This window comes from Ambystoma mexicanum, chromosome 10, assembly GCF_040938575.1.
Source record: "Ambystoma mexicanum isolate Mex_15411 chromosome 10, UKY_AmexF1_1, whole genome shotgun sequence".
NCBI classification, from domain to species: Eukaryota; Metazoa; Chordata; class Amphibia; order Caudata; family Ambystomatidae; genus Ambystoma; species Ambystoma mexicanum.
The window spans coordinates 1230716520-1230741452 of NC_090932.1; the positions used below are offsets into that span (position 1 = coordinate 1230716520).

A 24933-nucleotide genomic window follows, 5' to 3' on the forward strand; every position below is an offset into this window, starting at 1 on the left:
TGAACCAGCCAGGACTGTCTGGCATCTCCAGGGTGTGGGGGGCATGTGTGCACCATCGCCCAAAGTTCAGGCAGCACCAACAACTCACCAGAAAGGCAGGGACTACCACACTACACAAATTCTGCATATTTAAGCCATACTAAGGATAGGGTTTGGAGTGAGATGCTAGCACAAGAAAACAGTAATGGAGCGGATGCTGTTTCAGGGAAGCAGTGAAGAGAGCAGTAGTGAAGACCACCATGGGGCAGCTGAAGCAGAGCAAGCACAAGAACTGGAGACCTGGGGAAGTTGTTTACGAGGGACCAGGTGTGAGGACTGGTGCAAGCTACAGCATCTCAGTACATGTTGTGGTTGCATGAACTCTACTATCCCACATGCATAATATACCCCTTTATTGTTTCCAGGTACAGAGACATGAACGACTGCCCCAGTGGTTATAACAAGGAATCCACATTCACCCATGGAAACCCTACTCTTTCAATACTCCTCCGAAAATAAATAAGGTTATTGAAGCATGAATTGCCACAATACCCTTGGATTAGTGTCAGAGTGTCCTTGGATTAGTGCTGAAACCCCCACACGCTAGTAGGGTAATCCATCATCAAGACAAATGTGTATCAAATAAGATATTTCCTAAGTGTGTGAATTCTTATCTTGATAGCCAAACACTCCTACTTTTATTTCTCTAGTTTGTAACCCTGAAATGTGATGTGGGCATCGAAGACTACAGTCATTAGCAGACCATCTTTGCATATTGAAGTCTTTGAGATGCTCAAAGCCTGCTTTCTCATTAGGACATTCTTTCTTCAAAAGAGCCATTCATTCTACAGCCCTTTCTTAGTTTTGTCTTTCGAAAACGATTATGTTTGACCTAAACTTTTGGGGTTTGTAGGAACCCATTAATAGAGGTGTTTTATTTTCGTTGGTGGGCCAGGCAATTATTTTACAGTATTGCTTATATTTGTACTTTGTGAGATGCTTCTATAGTTAAAGTATGTGCTCTACTATGTGTTTTCAATTGGGTACCATGCTTGCATAGAGAAGAGATACTTATGGAAATAATTTTTTAAAAAAAATTCTTATGTTGATTGCCCAAATTCTATAACCATTTTGAATCGTTTTGTTGGAGCGATCACAGGGCTGCCTACTGTTCTCAGCCACTTGAAAACTGATCTCTGAAATGTGTTATTTTCAGGTCAATGTAGTGCTCAGATCTTATCATTTAGCATTCCGTACTGTTGTTTTTTGAATCCACATTAATTAAGCTGTAACTATAACATTATTCTTGTCATGAAGGAACACTTGGGGTCTGGATGGTTGGAGAAAATATTCTAGCAGCATGTGAGAGTATTTGGCATGACCCATTTTAAAGCAGAATAAAAAAGGAGGGTAGCTCAGGATCAGATTATAGTATCCACATAACCCCCGGGAGAATAACCAAAGTGTGATGGAGGTTTGTGTAACGCAAGGGTGCAGCCTCATATTGGATGGCGTGCATAGTCATTTTACGATGGCCCTCTATGGGGAGATTCCCACACTTTTAGTGAAGAGCTACATGGAGGGGGTACATGTTTCATTCCTGGTATCCTTCTCAAGATTTCACACCCCCAAGACGCGGTCAGCTTCAGAAATTCCGACTTAACTACAATATCCTGAAGTGGCCCACACAGTTGCTGTCAACTGAAACACCAGCCTGCTCCCTCGAGGTAAGAGGATGAGTTAAATCAAGCCTAGCCAGAGGGTGAAGAAACAAATACCTGGCCCTTTCCTCATTAAGCAGCAGGGCTTGCACACACAAAACACTGATCTTACCTTAAAACCACTCTGGAAACAGTAAAGCAACTTTCATAAGGAAACGTAAAGGAAGCAGACCCCAGAAGTTCAAAATTCCCTAGGTTTAAATCCCTGCAAAAAACAGAATCAGCCCACGGAGAGCAGGGAACAGGTTGCTCCCCAAACACTAAGAGCTTTGGCATGAATTCAAAATGGCCACTATCCTTTATAAAGCCCTTCCCAAGAGTTATGAACTGCAACCCCACACTCCCAAATCACATTCCTGCGGGGAACCACCCGGCCAGCCAATCCGGGAGTAGACACCTAGGCCAGGCATTATAAGAGATGCTCTATTTTGTTACTATGGGAGAAAGAAGGCACAAGTGCAGAACTGTGCTGGGGAGCTGTTTAACTAGAACTAGTGGGCAAGCAAGGACCACTGATGAGACTCATATTGATAAAGGTCTTGAAAAAACCACAGAGGCCAGGGTACCGTAACCTCTACATGGTGAAAAGGGTATACTACCCTCCAGAGTAACATGGAGATATAACAATGGCAGGGGAGAAACAGACCCTGGGAGAGAGCCAGACCCAGATGGAGGACCAGACCCTGATAGAGAAACTGACTCAGTGGGCGGAGCCAGTGCCCCATAGAGAAACCTGAAATTGTGCTGGAGGCTAAATCCCAAGCACTGCTCGAGACCAGAGCAAGGTCAGAGAAGATACAAGAGCCTACTGGGGGCTAGATCTCGGATACAGAAAGAGACCGGACCAAGAGAAGAGGGAACACAATGCTCCTTGACTCTGGCGGAGACCAGACCCGAGTGAGAAAGTAAAGAGAGCCAGTTGCGGGCTATATCTCGGACACTGTTTGAAACTATACCAAGGGGATAGATATCATAGATACTGCAGGGGCTGTGTTCTAGATGCTACTGAAAAACGGACTAAGCAGGGAGGACATACAGAGACCATAAAGAGCATTGAGAATTTTGGGTCAACAAGTAAATTGCCCTCTAGCCCAAAGATTGTTTATTTAATGAATCCTGGAAGGATCAGTTGTCCGTAGAGAGGCTTTTACACCCCTCTTCTTAGTTGTCCATGTTAGTAATGGTTTGTGTTCTTTCGGCAGACTATACCGAGGATATTGAAACAGTGGATTGGGGTGCCCTTCTTTGAGTTGAGTGCTTATAGCACATTTTAGTTATCTGTCCTAAAAATTCAGAGAATATCTATTCACTTTTTAGTTATGTAAAAGGCTAGTTAGGATGAAATTAGCCACTGGGTTGTTCTTTAGGCTTTCTTTATTCTAGTAAATGTCACAGGTCTGAGGTTACAATCTCAGGATAGTTCATTGAAGGACAGTACAGTCAGATACTGGAGGGAGACACCAGGCACACCAACACATTCAGTTCCAAGGCCCCAACTGACTCAGATGGAATATTCACTCAGTCATTTACCCAGGCAACCATCAGCATTCCACTCAGCTCCATGGATGCATATGGATTTCATGCCCCGACAGGAGGACGGACATGGTCTTTAACACCCCGCTAGCCCAAACAAAGGGCTATTAAAAGCCATGTCCACCCTCCTGGCAGGGCATGAAAGCCATTTGCACCCCGGAGTTCATGTGGGGTGCGAAAGGCTTTCACAATTGTTCACCCAGAGATCCGTGCTGCTAGAACATCTGATCCCCCGATGAAAAAAGAAGAAAAAAAAAGATGGCCGCCATATTGAAAATGTACTATTTTGCATGTCTATGGGGGTGGCCAGAAGGGGGAGCTTCGGATCTGGAGCACAATGCTCTGGTCCTGCAGGTAAGTGGAGGGGCTGGGGAGGCAACAAGGAGAGAGTCCCTGTTGCCTCCCCGCAATAAAAAAAAAGGTTTAAAAATAAAATCTACACCTGGGGAAGGGCCGTGGGTGGTTGGGACAGTGGGCGGGGATTGCAGATTCTCGCCCACTGTTCCAGCCATCTGATTGGCTGAGCAGCCTTTCCCGGGTGCAAATTTAATGTATTCAACTGGGAACAACAGGGTGCAACAGTTATAGTTGATACCCTATGCCTTACCAATACAATTGTTTTTTGTTAATAAAGGTATTCACTTTACTTTTGCCTTGAGTGTTGCATTGGTCCTTCCTCACAATGTAGGCTGTGGCCAGGTTCTAAAACAGTGTGTGTCACTATGCAAGTGAGCTGCTTGAATATGTTTGATGACTTTGTTTTGGGAATGTTGCATCCTGATATAGTGCAACCAAACTGACAAATGACAATGTTTAATAGATTGATTCCAACATTGACTTTGATAGACATACCTAGCATGTTCTGAGGAGTTGCAATACTGGCCAGCACAAGAGTTCCTAAGCGATTGCTTTGCACGCACTTTGCATTGAAAACTGCTTGGTATGGAATGTTCCATCTTGACTCCTATAAAAGAAGGCCTACATTTTGTATTTTCTTGCAAGGTAGAAAAGGCATAGTGTTGAATCTGTACCTGCTCATCTTGACAGTTGTGCTAGAGTCTGCATTGCAAAAGTTAAATATTTTGGATATTTACAAATAATGACTGACCTCTGTACTGGCTTCTTAGACACCTTAATTTAGTCTGGAGCAACTCAATAACTTATGCTACTGTTGGCTGCCAATTTAACACTTACCATGCACAAATGCAACAGAGTGTCAAGAAATTTGACTCCCGGTATACAGTATCTCGTGCTGCTGTTGGTCATTGTGCATGATTTTCCCTTTGCTAATACTTAAGTGAGCTGAGTAACCAATTGTTTTGCACCTTGAAGAATGCATTTTGGTTGGTTCTAGGGCCTGCAAACCCTAAGGAGGTTTCTGAACCACCATTGTTATTGCTGTGCAGGCCCTCCTCAGTCTGTGAGATTGTCCTTCACGATACCTATGCTTGAACATTTTCATGCAGTATCCTTTGAGCATAGGGAATGCTGATTAACAAATACTTCTCCAAGTCTAGGAAGCCGTTTTTTTTAGAGGATAAACCTTTCCCTGGGTAAGGCCGTATACTCAGGACACCAGCAGCATCAAATCAAAATATGGGTTATGCAAAAATATCCACTTTATATAAAAAGCCTAGAGTAATAGGGAAAATGACTTTAGTACAGGAATAGGTAAAAAACGAACACATTCACAGATCAGGCACATAGCATCCCTAGCAATAAAGGATGTTAACCATCTGTTGAACATTCACAAAAAAACACACCCAAAAAGCCTGACTCAGTATGAAAGCTGAATGTTAAAGGGTTTGCACATCTATCTAGAGAGGATTATCCATCCGTGGACCATAACTCTATTAAGAAGCCAGGCAAGCTAGATTCAGTTTCCATTTGACTCGTGAAGTGTATTTTTTTTGCTATTAAATTGGAAAGAAGTCTACCAAGTGAGTTTCACAACTCACTCTTCCAGATCCAATTGTCAAACAGGTGATGCTGCTCCTTGTGTTGAAGATACGTTATGCATTTTTACAGTTTGTATTCTGATAACAGAGCAGAAGTGATATTTGGCGGAGGAGTTGTTGAAGATTGCATTACATGCAGCAGCAAATTAGAATTTATCGCTCCTACACTGTGTAATCTTCACTGGCTCCCCCCTCCTGCCAGGATCATTTAAAAATTGCAGTTATTGCTTACAAAGCAGTCTCGAACAGAAAACCAACATGCTTGGCGCTTGAATTCCACACTTTGGAGGCACGTGAACTTCACATAACAAAGCTATCAAAAGGTTGAAGTGTCAACTAGACCATAAAGGGAAGACTGGTTTTCCCCTGCCACACCCAGCCATTTGGAATTCAATCCCTGAAGAGGCTGGAAATGCCCACCATTCTCCTGTTGCGCAAAACACTAAAAACATGTCACTTTCAACAATACCTGCTAGACGAGTAAAAATCCCACCCTTCCCATCACCAACAGTACTGTGGTACTGTAGACAATGCCAAGCCCTTTGCTGGTACAGTCCAGTTGTAAATCGCTCCAATGCTCTGAAGCTAGGTTTGCGCTATGAGCAATACAAGAAATTAATACATTGCACTTAGGTGTAATAATATATTCCTTTGTTCATTCTTTTCTACCGTTACTTCTTTGACCAGCTGCATGCTGGACATTGTAAACTGACCTGAATTACTGTTCTTGTGAATTTCTGAATAATATGACCGTCCTACTGCAAGAAATGAGTACAGATGATTCCAACTAACATACAAACACAACCGAGCTAGGGTAAACGACATTACAGGTAAGTGTAATTACTTAATCGCTGTCTTTAAAGTTTGATGCCTACAAATGCTGACTCTGCCTTTCAATCTTCTAATATAAAGCAAGCAACTGAATCGACTGTTCAATATCTTATTAATTAAGCTTTTTGAAGTTTGGCATAAGATGGCAAGTGGTGCACACAAAACTTAATTCTAACCTCATCACCCTTTCAGTGTTCTTTTAGTCGGCTTTCCGATATGTGTTCATTGTCAAATCTGTTCTTCCTTCTTCCTCAGATACTTTTCTCGTTAACTTTTGCTTTTCTTCCCACAGTATCAACCTTTGTTTCGTTCCGTGTTCCTATGGTAGTCCCATGTTTTAACCTTTTTATCTACTTTTCTCTCAACCTCCGTAACGCAACTCCTAATTTCCCGACTTTGCTGTCATGTTTCCTTGCTCGCCATTTCACTTTCTCTCCGCCATTTTGCTTTCTTTGGTTTATCCTCATGCTGCCGAAATAACTAGCAACCTTCCTTATCCATTGCTGTTTCCCAACCATCCTAAACATTCCTGTAATCCTTGTAGACATTTCTTTCGTTATCTTTTATTTGCTGCCTGCCTTTTCTCTAGCCTTCCATGATTGTATTACTTTGTATTTCCTTCACCATAGCTTTTCCTTTTGATATTCTAATCACTATTTTCGTTGTCTCCTGTTTTTACTTCACTAATAACTCATTCCCCCCCTTTCACTCAACCTAACTGTAGCCAGGCTCACCATGCTTTGCTCGTTTGACCTGCTCCTCTGCTTCCATTCTCATGGCCCCATGTTTCAGTTTCCGTTGTGTCCCTTATGCTCTTTATTCACCTTCACCCTATTTTTCATCTTTTCTTTTATTTGCCCTTTTCTATGTTTTGGTCAAAAAGGCTATTTTATTTTACTTTCAATGTTTTCCTTCTGCCTTGATACTGTGTCTATATCAATCCCTTGATATTTTTTGTATATTTCTCTTATTTTGATTTTAATCGTTAATCCTGTGAAGTCTCCTCGATCCACTCTTCTTCCCTGTCAGTTCGCCAAAGGCTTGCTCCAACTATACATCTATTTCTCTACATAAATGACCATAATTTGTTCTTTCTTCTTCTTCTTTCCTCTTGCCATCTTGTCTTCCCTTTGTCCTTCATTTACCCCCATCACTTTCAATTCTTCATACTTTTTTATTTGCTTCCTTCCCTTTCTTGCTACAGATGTTCCTTCTCTTTGCCTTTTCATCTGCCATACTCTTGGTTTTATTCTGTGTCCGTTTTTCTTATTCTGTCCTTCCCTTCTCTTGTCCATCTCTAACATATTAAAAGCTTTCACTCTTGCACTCAGTCTGAGATTTCTTTTTTCAGATGTCGTGCCTGAGATACCTACCCAAGCACCCCAAGTAATCCTTCATCCAGTGAATTCCAATCCAATGTAAGTCAGGAAAATATATTGCTTTTTATATACCATAAATATATTCATACATATGAATGTAATCTCACTCAATCATTTTGAGTGACCATACAACCTTAAACAAATCATCACTCTACATGGCTGGTCTTCTTTTTTACTTCAGCAGAAATGCAACCATTCCCACATGAATGGTCTTGTGCATGTACACACTCATTGTCACATCACTAGTACCATTCACTCTCATATCACTCTCCACTCGTTGCATACCAGAACATTCCAGGTTTACATTTTGTTCCCAGGTGATATAAACTACATCGCTTGTGTTGATTTATTTAATAGGCATTCAAGTGAAAGCCATCCACACTTTACTTATCGAGTCATGTTATACATTACACGTTTTTCCTTGCTTTGTAACTGTAACATCCATAAATGGATGACAACTATGTTTTGATTTTTGTATTTTGTTCCAATTTAAAAAGGTTATACTTTTAAAAAACGTTGACCCTTCCACCCCTAGCAAGAATGTGTGTTTGTGGGTCATGACAGCAAGAGTAGTGTAATTAGCCATGCTTGTATCATATTATACATTTATACTCAGAGAAGTATTCGTATACGCTTGTTTATTCATAAAGAATCTGCGTGTGGATAATGCACTAAAATATATGTATAGTAAAAAGCATCGCACATTATCGTGTGCATGTTATAAAGTAAATCTTATGTACTAAAACACATTATATTCTGAAATCTGTATAGGATGTGTAATGGGAAGCTGGTATATTGCATGCTGAAACTGCTTATATATATGAACACTGTGTCTTATACACACTGCTAAAAATGTCAGAAGACCTGCACTCCTGCCCACTGGAGGAAGAAACTTTTTCTTCTCATGTTAGTTCTTGTTTGCTCAGGATCCTCAAGAAATCAGCTCTGGGGCCTAATTTGAGGGGTCAGAAATGTGAGGCGGACAACTTTGTAAAGAGTTTTCGACTTTATCCATTTTTATTAAATAAAAAGGTTGGATTAATGCCTCAATATCCCTACCCTGACAAGGATTTCCGTGCCTAAAGTAAACTAAAGGAAACACTCTAACAAAAGGATGTCTGCCCCTCACACTTTTACAACAAATAAAGCAGTAAGCAAATATATGGCAATCCAATTCAACAATATAATATACAATTTGATTCAAAATGTCTCTTCTCATAACCTGAGTGAAATTCCCTTCCCCAGATTTACCCACAGTTCAAAGAAAACAAGAAAATCTGTTTTAACTCAAAGTTCCAATACAGTTCAAAGGTTTTGTATAAAGTTCCACTGCTTCAATAAAGTATCTCCAGAAATTAGAAGTTCCCACTCCTCCTGGAATACGAACTGTCTCACATTGGTTTTCTTCCCATATACAACAACAAATGTATTTGTCAGAATAATGTCACACCTTTTGGATTCGAAAGAAATAAGCTATTCTTACTCCTGCTGGAGTAAGAATAAGGTTCATCTTTGTAGTAACAACAACATGTTTTAGATTGATTTGTTTCAAACTTGAAAACATTCTAACTCTTCCTGGAGTAAGAACAAAGCTCACTTTTATAGCAACAACAAATGTCCTTTTCAGGATGGTTTACTTCAAACTTCCCTTCAGGAAGAATTATAACATTTCTCCAACATGGTTTCACGAGGCACAAATCAGTATGACTTGTGTATGTCAGAACCACAGCTCAGCACTTGCATCAACTACTACCTGGCTTTTGCCTCTGCCAGGCTCCTTTGGGCAATACCTCTTGCCCACTGGGTTTACTCACCTGTTCGTCTACTTCTTCAAAAACAAAAAACAGAAATTGCTTCAGTGGTAGTTTCCAATTTAGTGCAACAACTTAATTATACTTCTTCGACCTCACACTTTAAATATATTGTGGGGGAAACAAGAAATCACATTAGTGCTCTTCAAGGCTTCTTAGCAGCTATGCTCCTCACCCTCTGGCTAATCTACTCCAGAAGGGCAGCCGGTTTGCCACCTTTCTTTCCCCTCTGTACCAACAAACAAATTCTGATAACGAGAGAGTCTCTCTTCTACCTTGGCAATGTAGGTTGTTATACCTTGTAGATTTGTATTTTGTAGCACATCAATAATAAGCTCTATAGGCTCTCAAAATGTCCCTCTTGCCTTGAGAACTGGTTGTTACATTCGTTTTGGTAGTTTGTCATACATTCTTGGCTTGGGTATCGCGTGTAAGCTTTTGGAACTATTACAGATTTCCTGTGGGGTTTTGGGGCTTTCCACACACTCATGTGCTTATTTACACAGTCAGTTGCTTTTAGCAGGTATAACTTTTGTTGGTTTCATATAGTTCATTATTCAAAATCACTTCTGTTGTCACTTTCACTCATTCGTGAGTGAAGCAGCCTGTTGTGAGCACGCGGGCAGCGCTGGAGCACTCCGGAGTCACTGGCAAGCTGTGAATTCACCGGGTAAGACGCTCTTGTACGCACTGCTCAGTGTTCCCAGGTCTTCAGGGCTTGTGGCTTTTTGCGGTCAGGCGGACATCCTCCTCTGCTCCTCTTCTACTTATGCCACCAACGATTTGAGCCTTGTCAGCTAAGGAGATGGTCAGGTGCAACCAAGCCACCTTGATCCTCACAAGAGGGAACACTTAGCTCGCCGCTACTGCTTTCCGCTGTGCAAAATCTGCACAAATAAAATATTATCGGGCATGCGTCTTTTCTTCACGCTTCCCGCTGCATGACCTTTTGATTCACAATCAAAGACTCTCTCAGTACCCAACATGGCTTCTGACGATTCAGTGATCCCAGCATTTTCTCTCGCCTCAAGCTTCCCTCTCAGCTGCAACCACGGCTTGCACCGTTTCTTCCTCTTCCACAGTTCAGCTTCTCTCTCTCTCTCCCTCCTTCTCCTTGTAATGCCTGCACCTGAGGGGGCTTTTTAAGCCTCCCAGTTCCCTTCAGGTGTAAGTCATTTACACCAATTAATAGATCACTTCCGAAGTAGTATTCCTCTGTATCCCTCTTCCTCATCCCAGTACTGAGGGAATTATGGAACTTTGAAGTCCCTGGCAACAAAGTTAGTTCTTTGAACTTTTTTTGCTCTGCTGATTGGCTTTCAATTTTCTATAACATCCGTTGAAGGAACATTATATAATTCAGTTACCCGTTTGGTTTGAAATGAGGAAAAAGGTGTTCTGAAAGTTTTGGTAATTATTATTTACAGACTTCTGTCCATTTCCTTCTTTTGAGTTAGGGAAATACTTAGATCTTTGAGATTGGGTTTTATTCACCTTCATACCACAGGAGCTGACTCTACCCACATTTAGGTATTCAACTAGCGGAACAATTAGATTATTGTGGCAACAAGCGATTAGGTATTTTGGCATTTGTAATCATTCTTCCTTAGGGGCAGACAAATACTATGTCACTCTCACCCCATAGATTCCTCTCACCTCAATGAGCCTTTTCTCCTCTCAGTTGATCCTCTGCAGAACACCACCCCCAAGGTTAGGATCAGGAAGCCTCTGCCTTTCCCTGGCACCTGGGAGGGGACTTTAGGCAGGGATTTGGTGAGGGAACCATAGGATTCATCACACTACACAAAGCGAACACTTGGAAAGTTATTTCCTTCCTGCCAGCTTGTTGAAGATATGGCTGTTGGCTATGATGGGCTTGCTTATAGCTCCATGGGTGGTATTGTTGCAGTTTTGCAGGGCAAAGAAAATGTGCGTTTGTCATTGTTGAGCGGCTGGCACAAGTTAGTTTAGATCTGATTTTCTGAGGTCGAGAAGAGCATGTTGTTGAGCTATTACTACTGTTGATTTTCAGGAGACAATGGCATGTATGGTACATTCAGAGCATGACTAGGCATTTTTAAACTCTCAGTGAAACAGATTTTCAGACAAATTGATTCAAAGTTGTTTAGGCCCTGCTCCTGGAAAATATGGCATTCGTGCACACAGCTAGTTAAGCAAATATGTCAATATTATGTACACATTTATACATATAGTTTGACTGGGGCCTGGCAGGGCTCCCTTGCATGAGGAAGCTGGTTAGGCCAGTTTGATGAGCCCAGCGCTGCAGATGAGTGCAGCTTAGTTTCACTGGTGATGTTTTCCTCATGAGTACACCCGATTCAGCCATCAGCAGAGCTTGGCTGCCAAGCAAGCCCAGCACCTCCATCAGTTAAGGCTTTTGGACCAAGTGAGGGGGTGTGTGGAGAGAAAAGGAAAATGCCTAAATAGGTGTGGAGGCAGAAAGACAGACAAGAACCTAGAAGGAGGACAGGCGAAAGCGAGATTTGTGACTGGATTTAATGGGAGGGGAAAGTGGGGAGAAACGGAGGATAAATGAGACAATGGCCCTCATTACGACCCTGGCGGAAATCAACTGACATGACCGCCATAGCGTAAATAGCGTTTCCGCCACTGCACGATGGAGGAAAGTGCGGCTAATTCTGACCCATCGAGCACGAGCATTACGCCATGGCGGAAGTGCAAAGTCCGCGATGGCGGAAATGACCCCAAAACGCCCCTTACCGCCGTCGTACGTCGCACTAGGTGCAATTCTGCCACCCATCTTAGCGGTCACCGTAATGAGCGGTCAGCGCAAAATACGGTCACCGTAAATATACGGAAACGGAAGTAAAAACATGGGGCCGGAACGGGAAACAGCACGCCGTACACCTATAAAATCAGAATCCCAACACAACCATTAAAAATCCGACCCTGAGACACATCCCAACCCGTTAGCCACCCCAGTTAAAAAAATAAATATGGGAAAAGTTGCTAAAAAAGCGTGCGACCGCAAGCGGCAGGTCCACTTCTCCCATGAGGAACTCACCGTGCTCACAGAGACCCTCCAGGAGAACGCTGCCGTCGTCTTCTCGACGCAAATGACCAGGACGGCACTTGCGAACAAGAAGGCCATATAGGCGCTGGTGGCACAGCGGGTAAGTGCGGTGGGGACCGCACCACACAACCCACAGCAATGCAGAAAGCGATGGGACGACCTACGGATACGCGTCCGGAGCATACTCTCTGCCAACTGGAACATTGCCACAGCTACCGGGGGAGGATCGGAATCACCCATCAAGTTGACCCCCTGGGAAGAAATCTGTGCCTCCACCATTGGAATGGAGAGCATAGAGGGAGTCGGAGGGATGGAGAAAGGAGTGCAGACATCAGAAGAATCAGGTAGGTGGCCCAAATGAAACTATGCCAAATCCACAATTACCAACCATGTGAAGTACCATGTGTCCCCATAGTGCACTAGAAACACATGTCCAGGAGAACGACCACATACATTGCCATGACAGCGCCCCTTAGAAGTCAGATTAAATAAATAAATACTTAAAAATCCAAAAAACACACTCTACATGTGCAGCATGCACACCCTAACTGCAGACTGCAAAATAACTGCATCCCCAATGCACACAAAAATGACACCACCTCCAAGGCCCTGACCCAAATCACCCCCAGGTACCACCCCAATGCATGTGATACAATTGCCATTACAATTACCACAGACCCATGAATAACGCTCGCCCTCCTTTACTCCACCACAGGGTCCGATTCCAACGACGAGCTTCAGGACACCCCTACCAGCACACCTGCAAAGAGGGCCAAGACCAACGGCCAAAGACCCTCCACCTCAGCTGCACGGATCAAGACACGGCAGCAGCACAAATCGAGTGGCAGCACACTGGAGGGGACATCAACAGGCACCCCAGCAGCCAGCATGTCCACAACAGCAGCACCACAGGTCCCCCCAATGGATGCCACAGAAGGCACTGCTACTGGTGGCAGCAGCACCACAGGTGACACTGCATACATGCCAGCATGCTCCGACACAGAAAACGGTGCTGCCGAAGTAGGACACATCCATGACCTGTCTCAATCCCCCTGTTTGTATCATCCCGTACACCATGAGGAAACCACGCAGGGGCACCACAAGACGACCCACAAGACGACGACTGGCCAACCCCCACAAGGCCTGTTGCAAGGCAACATGAGGCGTCCAGCCCCTCTGTGACACCACCGCAAATGGGCATGGCCCAGCAGAGGCAACAGTCCCTCGAGCAGATGATAGTGCAACAGCAGCAAATGGCCACGCTCCTCAAGGAGCATGCCGATGAATGTGGGGGTTCTAAGGCATCCATTGAAACATCTACTGAGACACTTAGGGCAGAAATGGAGCGTAGTACAGAGACACTAAGGGCACAAATGGAGAGAAGTACCGAGAGCCTGAGGGGACAAATGGAGAGAAGTACCGAGAGCCTGAGGGGGGAACTGCATGCGACGTCCAAAGACGTATGTGGTGAACTTGCCGCTGTGCGCCGTGTGCTCACTGAGCTCTCACAAACCCTTAGGGACATGCATGGACGTGAGCAGGCAGAGACATCATCCGTTGCAAGTTCCGTCCAGGGCAGCCCCCAACGTAGATCTGGGAGGAACCGGCGCTCCACAGGCAGGGGTGCCCCTGATACCCGGAGAGGGGGCTTGCAATAGCGTCTGCCCACTGACAATGAGCGTCATTGGACACTGGTGTTGGGGGGGTAGGAGGGTGGAGGGGGTGTGTTGTGCTTCTTTGGGTGGCGGTTCGATTGGGTGTGTAATGTCATTTCACATCTGCAATACAATTCTTCATATTCATCCAATGAGATGTGTGGACATTGATCTCTGTGTACGAGGCCTATCTTGGCGTACAGCCCACATTGTGCATGTTCCAGACACACACAGTGCCACAAGTCCCGTGTCCATGTAACAGCCACCAGGCGTGAGTGCTAGAAGCATGCATCTATGAGATTCTGACGTAATTCACGGGCCTCCTGTGCCTCGCGGACCCCTTGAGGTGCTGCCACATCCCCACCCTCATCATGACCATCTTCAGGTGCTAGTAGTTCTGCGTCGGGGGGCATGGACACATTCCTACGTACGCACATGTTGTGTAGCATGACACATGCCATGACCATCTTTGCCACCTTCTCATGGCGGTACAGGAGTGCCCCGCCAGACCTGCTGAGGCAGCGGAATCGACCCTTCAGTAGGCCGAATGCCTGTTCTATGACCACACGGGTACGTGAGTGGGCATGGTTGTAGTCCTCCTCATGCTGGTCCTGTGGGTTCCGGATTGGTGTAAGGAGCCATCTCTTCAGTGGATACCCGCAATCACCTGTATGTGGACAAGAAAGGATGTTTGTGGAATGTCATTGCTACGTACGCACCCCCCCCCTTCCTGCCAGGTCATTCACGCATCACCTACCCCACATACTCATGCATTAAATGAGACTCACCGAGTAGCCAGGATCGGCGCCCTGCGTGTCGCTCCATGTAGCGTGGTATTCTAGAGTTCCGCAAGACCATAGAATCATGTGTTGATCCTGGAAATCGGGCAGAACAATGTGTAAAGATCCTGTTGGAGTCACACACCATTTGTACATTGATAGAATGATATTGTTTCCGGTTGCGGTACTGGGCCTCCATGGCATGTGGAACAACCAATTCCACGGTTGCAGTCGATGGCACCAATGCAACCCGGTATGCCGCCAAGTGCATGGAATCCCACTTTTGTGTTTGTAAGCTCCTAAAGTGATGTAGTCGTCTGAGTGCTTCAGGAGGGCATCAAGCACTTGGAATAGTGTCCGTGAGAATAGTGGCTGTGAAATGCCATGCAACTGTCCGACTGTGTGCTGGTAGGTGCCTGTGGCCAGGAAGTGGAGTACAGACACCACCTTCAGTAGGGGTGGGATGGCGGTTGGGCTATCTATCATGCTGACAAGGTCAGCGTGTGTCATGTCGACAATGGCGGTTATGGTGTCCCGGTCCAAACGGTAGAGGATGTGGATCTGCTCAGCTGTGAGGTTGAACGGATTAGCTCTGAGGCGTGGGATTGGGGGCTGCCTGCGTGGTGGTAGTGGCTGTGCTGGTGGGGCTTGCTGGCCATGCCTTGCCCTCCTCCTCCTCCTCCTGCGTCTCCTCTGTGCGGCCGGTTGTTGTAGTAGTTGGCGTTCGTCTTCTTCTTGAAGTTGGAGTACTTGCAGTGCAATCAGGTCCCCCAGGCCCAACATCGCTAGTCCTGCCGGTAGCATTCTGGAGTGGGTGTGGTTGTGGGAGGGGTTTGAGTATGCAATTTATGTGTTTTCAGGCTGTATAGCCTTCACCTGTGGTGATTCATTCCACCTGTGTCAGCTGCAATGCCTTTCGTGCGAGCACGTCCCGCACACGACGCTGCAATTCGACGCATGGCATCTTGCATTTGCATTCATGTTCTTAATCCCGAAGGCTGTGGAATATTGGTTTATATGTTAATTCTGCTATGGTCCCATTGTTGCACATACGATATTTGCATTCGCGAGCAGACTTGTGAAGGGTCAGTGGAATGTAGTGCTCGATCAACGGTGGACCCTCATGCAGCACTGTACCGACGTTCACCGACGGCGGGGAGTCCCATCAGTGATTGAGGCCAGTTACCATTTTCACACACAGCCGCACTGCATAGATGTATTTGTGAATACAAGCGTTCACAGATGCCTTTTCAACGTGATGTTGCAAATTAGGAATTCGAAGGACAGCGCTTTCGGTTTTCAACTAGCGGCGTGGAGACGCCCACAGGTCTGACTGGAAATGTAACGTTCTATTGTTGAATGTCCTTGGGACAGGGCCCATGACGGGAATGCAATGATTGATGTGATTTGAATGGGATGCGCTATAGCGTTGTGGACGATAAGGCAGGACGTTCCCAAATACATGTGACTTCACTACACAAGGAATCCGGGCAGGAGCACAGTGGATTTTGAAGGCTGCATTACGCACAGACTCAATGGAAATGTCGAATGTTATGTGAGTGAATATTCAGGCGTTTTCATTACGGGATGAGGGAATGATGAATGGATGCATGGAAAGATGATTTTATTGGGAGTCTGCCATGTACATGGCTATTTGGAATCTATCCCCTTCCCCTGCGCTATGTGATGCAAGGCTGCCATAGTGGGACCATCGTCTGTCTGCCCTTGTTGAACCCTCCCTGTCTCGACGCGCCTTCAATCACTTGTGTCTATGCACGTTGATGATCCCATCTGATGGATCCTGTTCTGACAGGCGCATGCACACAGACACTCGTTTGAAATAGTGTATTCACCTCGATTTGTGTCGTAATGATTCGCAAGTGATTTTTGGGTGCAATTGATCCTTATGAGTGGGCTAGCATGCATATGGTTGTAGGTTTGGTGTGTTGAATGAAGTGAGTAATACATATGAAGTTCGGATGCCCATACTATCTTTTTTTTCATTTGGGTGACAGGTATCTCCTCCCCTTCTGCCGCTGCCATCTGTACGCCACTCCTGCAGATGGCTTCTACAGTCGACACCTGCAGCTTCGAGTTAATCAGTGGAGCACCATTACGATCTTATGGGACGATCGCCAATGGCCCACATGCCCTTACGCAGTACTAGTGGCTAGGTGCAGCATACCTAGCTTCCAGCTGGACTAGTGCCTACTTCATGGGACGGGCCTGCGGTCCTAGGCGCTTCCATGTTGCCTTTTTGGACGTGGATGTAGCCCCTGTGTGCCATGAAGGTACAGGGCGTCACACATGGGGAAGCTGGTCATTTATTGCGGATGCAGCCCACAGTAATGCTGATCATTTGTGAGTTTATGCTCAAATGGCTGTATGGGCTTGGTGATTTTGATGTGCATTAAATTTATATTCAGATATTAACCGTGTAGCGTTATTCTTTGCTAGTAATGAGGCATATTCCGATTTGTGGCGCGATGTATTGTGAGGTGTTCTGCATTGGGTTCCGGCTTCTGGGTACAGTTGTGTGGTACGTGCTTATGCTGATGGTTGGTTTGACTACTGGCATGTGTACAGGGCTGGTGCAGTCTCCCTCAGGTTACTGCTTTGACTGTTGGTTTACACTGGTGGCAAGCGATGGGGGACAGTTGTTGTTTTGTGTCATGGAATTTTCAGTTCATTTTGGTGTACTTGCACCTTCAGATGCCTGTGCTGCATCAGTACGGCAATGGTGTGTTGCCAATTGTGGATGGCCACTCACAGGGCACTTGGGGCCCCTGCATGCATTTGTTCGTTGGCATGCATGGGTGACTTGTACATTTCACTGGTTGCATGGTGTGACTGCATTGCGCCTACGAGGAGTTGTGCAATGTGGCCAGGGAGTGGAGTACAGGCACTCAGTAGGGCCATTACGGTTGGTTCGCGATGCAGTAGTTCTCGCCATGGCGGAATGGTACTTTCCGCCATGCTTGATGGCGTTAGGTGAATGTCCGCTGGGGTCAGCATTCGCGTACCGTTGCGCCATGGCGGATATTGCGGTTTTGCACGGCGCGCGTGCGCGTACTTGGTGCAGTTAGCGTTGGCGTTCACTACGGTGTCGCTAATCGCATCGTACTTTACGGTGACGGGTCATGATCGCAACGGGCGGTATTCGATGGCGGTATTACATTTCCGCCATCGTTTTTCGTATTCCGCAAGGGTCGTAATGAGGGCCAATATAATGTAGAGACATTGAAAAATGTGAGGAAAGAAGAGGATAGGTGAGTTGGGGGGGAAGTGGGACAAATGAAAGGAAGAAAGGGAAAGAGGAGACGAGCAGGAGATGAGGTTTCCAGGAGGGATATGCAATACAACAGAAACCAGAAGAGTATATGCAAAGGGGAGGGGAGGGGAGAGGAGGAAGTGGAGAGGAAAGAACTTAGTGAGGAGAAAGAGAGAAAGAAGAAAAACGAGGGACCAAAATGTGGGAAAGGTAAATAAGTGATGAATGCATTGAAGACGGTAAAAGGAGATTGGGAGAGAAGATACTGACAGATGTTTTGGCAGGGAATGGGAGATGGGGAAAATGAGGTTGGGAGCAAGCTGATGGGGGGGAAAGGAAAATAATGAAAGAATATGAAATACGATTGTGTGACAAGTTGCTCAATAACCTCTTGAGAACAGCTCTTTAATTTACACTTTTTATGACGGCTATGTATATACACAAGTGAATTGCACATCTCCGTCTAGTGGAGGTCCCTGCACCCTATCCTCAACCTTACAGTTGGCTCACACCTCTCTATCCCAGGCTCCCTTTTCTGCCACAACATTTCTGCAAGATTGGTTTAGCTACAGCCAGGGTACCCCTCCTATCTTGTTCTATCTCTCATCCTAGTGTGGCCCAAGGAAATTGGCCTCATCTGACTATTTCCCTCAAATACTTTCTAAGAGACCTAACAGTGCAGTCTAGTTGTTATGTCACTCCTGATGGCTGTCAAATAAGATTATCATCACTCACCTTTCTCCTCTCTTCTCTCACACACTCTCCTGTTTCTATCCCCCCTCCAATTGTTCTCTCCCCACTATCTATAATCTGGTTCCTGGTCTTACCTAACTATCTTTTTTCTCTCTATCTCCCCATTCAGTTCCTGGTCTTACCCTCCTTCTCTCTCTCTCTCTCTCTCTCTCTCTCTCTTTGTCTCTCTCTCTCTCTCTCTCTCTTTCTCTCTCGTTGTCTCTCTCTCTCTCTCTCTCTCTCTATCTATCTATCTCTGTATGTCTCTTGTCTTTGCCCTCCAACTCCCTTTTGATCTACTTCTCACATCACTACCGCTGCCTCTAGCCCCCTCCATCCTCCTGCCTCTCGCTTTCCTCTCTTTCACCCACTCACACTCAACCTCTCACAATTATTCTCTAACTCCACCATTTTTTCTATCCTTTTCTACAAAAAACGTACCTCCAGTCTGTCCCCCACTCTCTCTCTCTCTCTCACACAACCCAATTGGTATCACTCAGCACTAACCCTTTACTTCTGCTTCCCCAATCAAGCCCAACATCTCTTCTACAAATCCTCCTCCAACTGCTCTGCAATCTGCTCTTGTATCTTTGTCCACCTGCTCTGCTCTCAACCTCAACCAAACACATTTCACACTCTACTGCCACTGCTGACTTCGTATAGCCCAATCTTTCCCACACAAGAGTTTGCGTTAGCTCAGATTGGCACTCTAACTCAGCTAGCCTCCTTAACCATTCACTACCTGAACTATTACCCTGGTGGCCGAGACTTTCCCTGAAAGTCTTCAAAAAATCCTAAGAGCCTAGCTATTCTCCTTCAGGTAGACATGTGCTCCGATGTAATGTTTTCTTCAGAGTTGTCTTTTGTTCTCACTGAGTTTCTGTGCAAATAGATGTGGGAGGGTTATTCGTGGTCTCCCTTTTCCTCCTGCAGGCTCTTGGCAGCTCCAGTTCTTTGGTTGCTGCCTCCCAGCTCCCCGGTAGTGTATAGGGGTTCCTGGGGGGATGCTTGTTGTATCCGTTTGCTTAGGAAGGTGAACCTCCATTTTCACTTGGGAACTGAATCTATTCCTACCATGCTTCTATGGGCTCAGGTGCTTGCTAAACATTGTTGTCTGGAAAAGCAGAAAGAGAAAGCAGGCTAGGACAGATGTTTCTAGGCACAGGGACAGTAGTACCAATAGCCCTGCATGTTTTAGGATACTCTGGGGAGCCAGGGATTGGGGTCCCTCAACACCTGCTCGCAACCTATGGGGTAAGACCGGCTTTAGAGGTACACTGATACACTACTTACCCCAGGTGGAGATGGGTCTCTGGGTCTCCCTGACAGGGTGATATGTTTGCCCCTTTCACAATAACCAGTATAGGGAGAGAATTGAGGCAGGGTAAAGATGTCACAGCAGCAGAGAGAAAAGAGAGTAGGGGGGAAATATGAAATTTGTTAAAATGTCCAATTAAAAAAAACACTTTCACACATAAATTTTAAAATAAACACATCTCCAGCCACAGACCCCATCCTGATCAACTTTACCAACAAAGCCCAAGGCAGAAACGCCTAGAGCTTGAAAGGCTTTTTTGTCCCAGGACTAACAAATGCTCCTAAATTGCAGAACCTTGTTTGGAGTGTAACTCTTGAGGGTGCACGTTGAGTTACTGTTTACAGTTCTTGAGGCCATCCTTCAGTACTATGCTCATTTGTTCAGGCCATATAGTGGGTGTTTTATCGGTTCTACGTTATTTCGCCGCGGTATTTTTCATCGCAGGTTTTTTCATTGTTGTTTTTTTTTGGAAAAACTCATCGTTTTTTTTTGTTTTTTTTGGGGGGGTTACCCCCCCAAACTGCCCTTTTTTATTTTTTTTATTCCCTTACACCCACAACCATATATTTAATTTTTTAACCCCCTCCCAAAAAAAATAAAAAGGGCGATTTCGAAAATTTCGAAATAAAAAGGGCGATGAAAAAACACGCGATGAAAAATACCGCGGTGAAATGCATGTATACCGTTTTATCATGTCTTAGATGCTGCATCTTGGGCACTGTTAGTAGTACGGTAGCTCTCATTCACTGTTTTGCCCAATTCCGGAAACCACATATGAAGTATTGTGTCCAGTCCTACAAGCCACATCTGTAGTATTGTGTCTAGTAATAGAGACAGCATATTGGGTACTGTGCCCATGTTTGGTGTACACACATAGGTTCTGTCTAACAGTGAACGTCCAATTTAGGCAATATGTTTAGCCTTATAGGCCAAATATGTGCCTCAAGATGCCTTTTTGTGTTCAGTCTGTAAATTGGGAATTGGAGTGCTATAGCCAGTCATGGGGGCCATAGCTGCAATATTTGTTTCTGTTTTTGGAGGCCACTCTGGCTTAATTGATTTGCATAATAAATGAACACAGTGGCATAGATATGGTCTCGAGAACTTCTCATAGGACCCATCAAGTGGCATATGAATCTAGGCACAATGGCCCTCATTAGGAGGTTGACGGAATGGGTTTACCGGCACCGGTAATGGTGCCGGTGCGGGTAAACCCATTCTGCCCTATTACGATGTCTCCTCACGGGACCTGCAATGGGCACCTGGGAAAATCAGGCGTCCTTACCGGGTCCCGCGAGGAGACCAGGGAGCTAACAATGGGCCCGTTATAAACGGGCAAGTTGTTAGCTCCTTCCCCATTCCCATTGAGCCCTATGGGGGCTCGAATGGGAATGGGGATGGACTGGGTCAGGGTTCCTCAGACGAGGAATTACCGGGTCTGCCAAGGTTGGCATGGCCCGGTAAGTCCTCATTTGAGGAACCCGGGCCCGGTATGCGGTAAGGAGGCTACCATGCTGCTAAATGTGGCATGGTTACCTCCAACCTCCTAATGAGGGCCAATATCTGAGCTGTGACCTCCAGAACCGACAAGAGTGCCTGAAATGGGTCCTCCGATATAGAAACCGGAGCCTCAATATGAAATCTAGAGAGTGACACAGGTGCAGGTGGCATCTGGAATTGGGAAAAGTACTCAAAATGAAAGCTCAAGAACTAGAAACTCTATTACAGGTGAGTGCTCTAGAACTGCACATTAGGTCTTTACAAAGGGACCCAATTCTACAGATATAACTTCCGGCACTTGAAACAGTCCCCAAATGTGGTATCCAGAAATGGCCACAATACACCCAATGCAGCGCCATAAATATGTACAATATTGCATTTATGATCTTTAAGATTGGAGAGGATGTCTCTGGAAGGATTTGTGTAACCCCACATAAATATGGAGTCATAAATGGCCTCAGCCATGTTGCAACTTAGTTGTATTTTCTGCAAACTGGTTATATTTAATGTACAAGAAAGACATAGTACCTCATTACAAGGGTGGATCTCCCGTAATACAGGGTGCCGGTACGGGACCGGCACCCTTCATTACGGGAGCGTCGATTACGAGGTTCCTTTTGCGGGACCCCGTAAGGACGCCTGTTAAAACCAGGCGTCCTTTCCGGGTCCCGCGAGGGGAAGAGGGAGGTAATAACAGGCCAGTTGTAATGTGCCCGTTATTACCTCCCTCCCCATGCCCTTTGAGCCCTATGGGGGCTCAAATGGGAATGGGGATGGGTTCCTGCAAGGAGGAATTACCGGGTCCTCCTATGTCGGAATGACCCGGTAAGTCCTCATTGCAGGAACCCAGTAATGGAGCCCGGTTTGGAGGCAGCCATTGTCACGACTGCTGGCAGCTGGCGAGTCTGGCGGATGTTGAAACTTCGACGCCATTAGACAGTTCCGCCACGTTTCCTAGTCTTTTTCCAACATGGCCGCCGTCATGTATATAACCATTAGCTACTCAGCGGATCAGCGCGTTGCAACTGTGCTTTCCCGTGTTGCGTGCGCTCTATTCTGTAATTCATTCAGCGATCTTTCCGCCTTCCTTCCCCTTTCCACTCTCTTCCATTCCTTGCTTGAAGTTTTAACCGTTGTTCCTTGCCTCTTCCTCCTGGATCCCTACCTCTCCTTCTCCTTGGTTTTCTGCTTGTGGCAGTTGTGTTTATCATCCTCACTCCCGTCTTGGAGAGCTCCTCCGGAGACTTCTGCTTCAGTTACGGAAAAGTTACCTCTCATCGGATCAACCTATTCGACAGTCCTCTTCGAAGCATCGTGGGGGTTTTTTATGCCTTCGTGGCTTTTTCCCCTGAAAAATATCTGGCTGTCGCGGAGAGAAGTCACTGTGAATTTCTCTATATAGAGTCGCGGTGGCTTCCGTTCGAGGCAGACCGTATCTGCTCACAAAGAAGAAGTCTCCACCGCGGCAATCCCTAAGAAAGAAGCTAAACTATTCTACCTCATCAGGTGAGGAGGAGGAAGGGTTTTTGGGGCTGTGCAGTAATTCTAGCAGTGAGGAGGACATAGCAGATTCTGAGATCAATCCTGTAAAAGAGTCTGATAGACTCGACAGCCATGGTGCTTATAGCACCATGGCTGCCTCCAAACTCGTAATGAAGCCCATAGACTTCTGTATAGTTGTAAAAACATATTTTATTGCTAATGGAAATGAAAAATGAGCAAAAAAGTCAAATGGAAATGTTAAGTTGTAAAACATGTGCTTACTGTATACATGACTTCTGTTCACATTTGAAAGCACTTAATTGCTGTCGCTGAAAACATTGGGTACCATTTTAAGAAAGCTCTCACTTTCCTGATTGGCTATTTGACCCCAAATGGCTGCCTTTGGTTTTGTCCAAGAAGGGGGATAGCAGACATCACCTGAGGCAAATAAAAAAGTGCAGTTTATGCCTCTAGGTAAAATACTAATTCCCACTTAAAATGATTTAGGTTGGAGAAGACACCAGCCAGTAGGCAGACAGCTATGCTGTGCCAACATGTCACCTGATCACGGGCATGTACTAGGCCTCTTGCTAGCTGTTTTTTCCCCATTCTAGTGGTATATACATTGATGTGTGTGCTCCTTTCTGCCTTCATTAGTGCTCTGATGTTGAGAGAAAGAAATGAAGACAGGCCTCTGTCATGTGTAACCCTCCCATGTGGATTACCCTTTTAATGGGGGGTGTCCGTCCCACGTGTATTGCCCTTTTAAGATGGTCTATGAGTGTGTCATGGCCCAAGATAATAAAAAGAGCCCCTGTAGGCACGTGCAGGAAAATGGCTGCAGACTCCAACTATGGAACTCCTGTTGTCTCAGTCTCTCATTGTGGGCCCGCATGCTTACACCGTGTGATCACGGTCCTGCGGCCCTGGCCTGCAGGCCAAACACCATGTGACCACGGCCCTGCAGGTCCCTGCTTGTCTGGGCCCCCCAGACCAGCCTGGTGCCCTGGGTCCAGCTCAGGCACCTACCACCCAGTATGCTCCAGGCATCCATGGTGCTCTGGCACCTAGGCTGTGCTCCACAGCCTCCCAGGGTCCTGCCCTGCAACAACCACTAAGCCCGAGTGACCCCAGCATACCAGCATTGTGCTGGGCCCCCCAGCACCAGTGAGGCCGGCCACGTGACCGCCGCTGGCCCCACTACAATGTCGACGAGTGACTAGAGCCCCCGTGATGCCCCCGCTCCGTCCCTGTCCCTCAAGTGTTTTAATTCCTCTCCATGGGTGGGAAGAGGAGGGAGAAGGGAGGAGGAGCGACAGGCCACCTCAGTGGAGAAGTGCGGGATGCCCCTGCATGCTTTGCCCGGCTTCGGCCCTCTTAGGGGGCTCATGCAGCTGGTATCTGAGCGTGCCTGAAAACCCCGCTGCGGCATGCCCTGCAAGAAGAAGTGTTGTGCTGCCCCCGCCTGGGGAGAAGAATTGGAGCGGCCGCTGTCTTGTGGAGGGGGAGGCCTGCTGGTGGATCCTCCCTGGCCGTGGCCCTCTGCGTGGAGGGTGCTCGTGCGGCTGAGAAGACTGGTATGGAGTGAAAGGAGAGTGTCAGAATAGTGGAAAGGGAGGCTTGGTGATAGTAGTAGTAGGCATTCTTGTAGGAGTTGCACGAGGAGTGGTATAAGTGGTATGTGTACTAATAGGTAGGGGACTAGTAGTGGCAGGAGGGAGAGTAGGATGAGGGTTAGTATGAGGGAGGAAAAGTTATCATCAAACGGTGGAGCAAGGAGTGGAACTTGGGAGGGACTGGAAGGTGGTGGGATGAGACACAGGAGCAGCCGGTAGAATAGATGGGAAAGGTAACAGTGCACATGAGTGGAACCAGATAAATCTTACCAAGTAGATGTAAGGCACAATCCCTAACTTTCTCATTAAAACA

The 24933-nt window shown here is 46.0% G+C and overlaps 1 protein-coding gene across 1 annotated transcript in view; it reads left to right on the top strand.

Annotated features, from left to right (window-relative positions):
• KSR2 (kinase suppressor of ras 2) overlaps positions 1-24933 on the top strand; it is a 2560931-nt gene that overhangs the window by 1558197 nt on the left and 977801 nt on the right. Inside the window, exon 12 of the mRNA XM_069619206.1 lies at positions 7374-7440. Coding sequence (XP_069475307.1) covers positions 7374-7440 — 67 coding nt within the window. The remainder of the gene's footprint in view (positions 1-7373; positions 7441-24933) is intronic.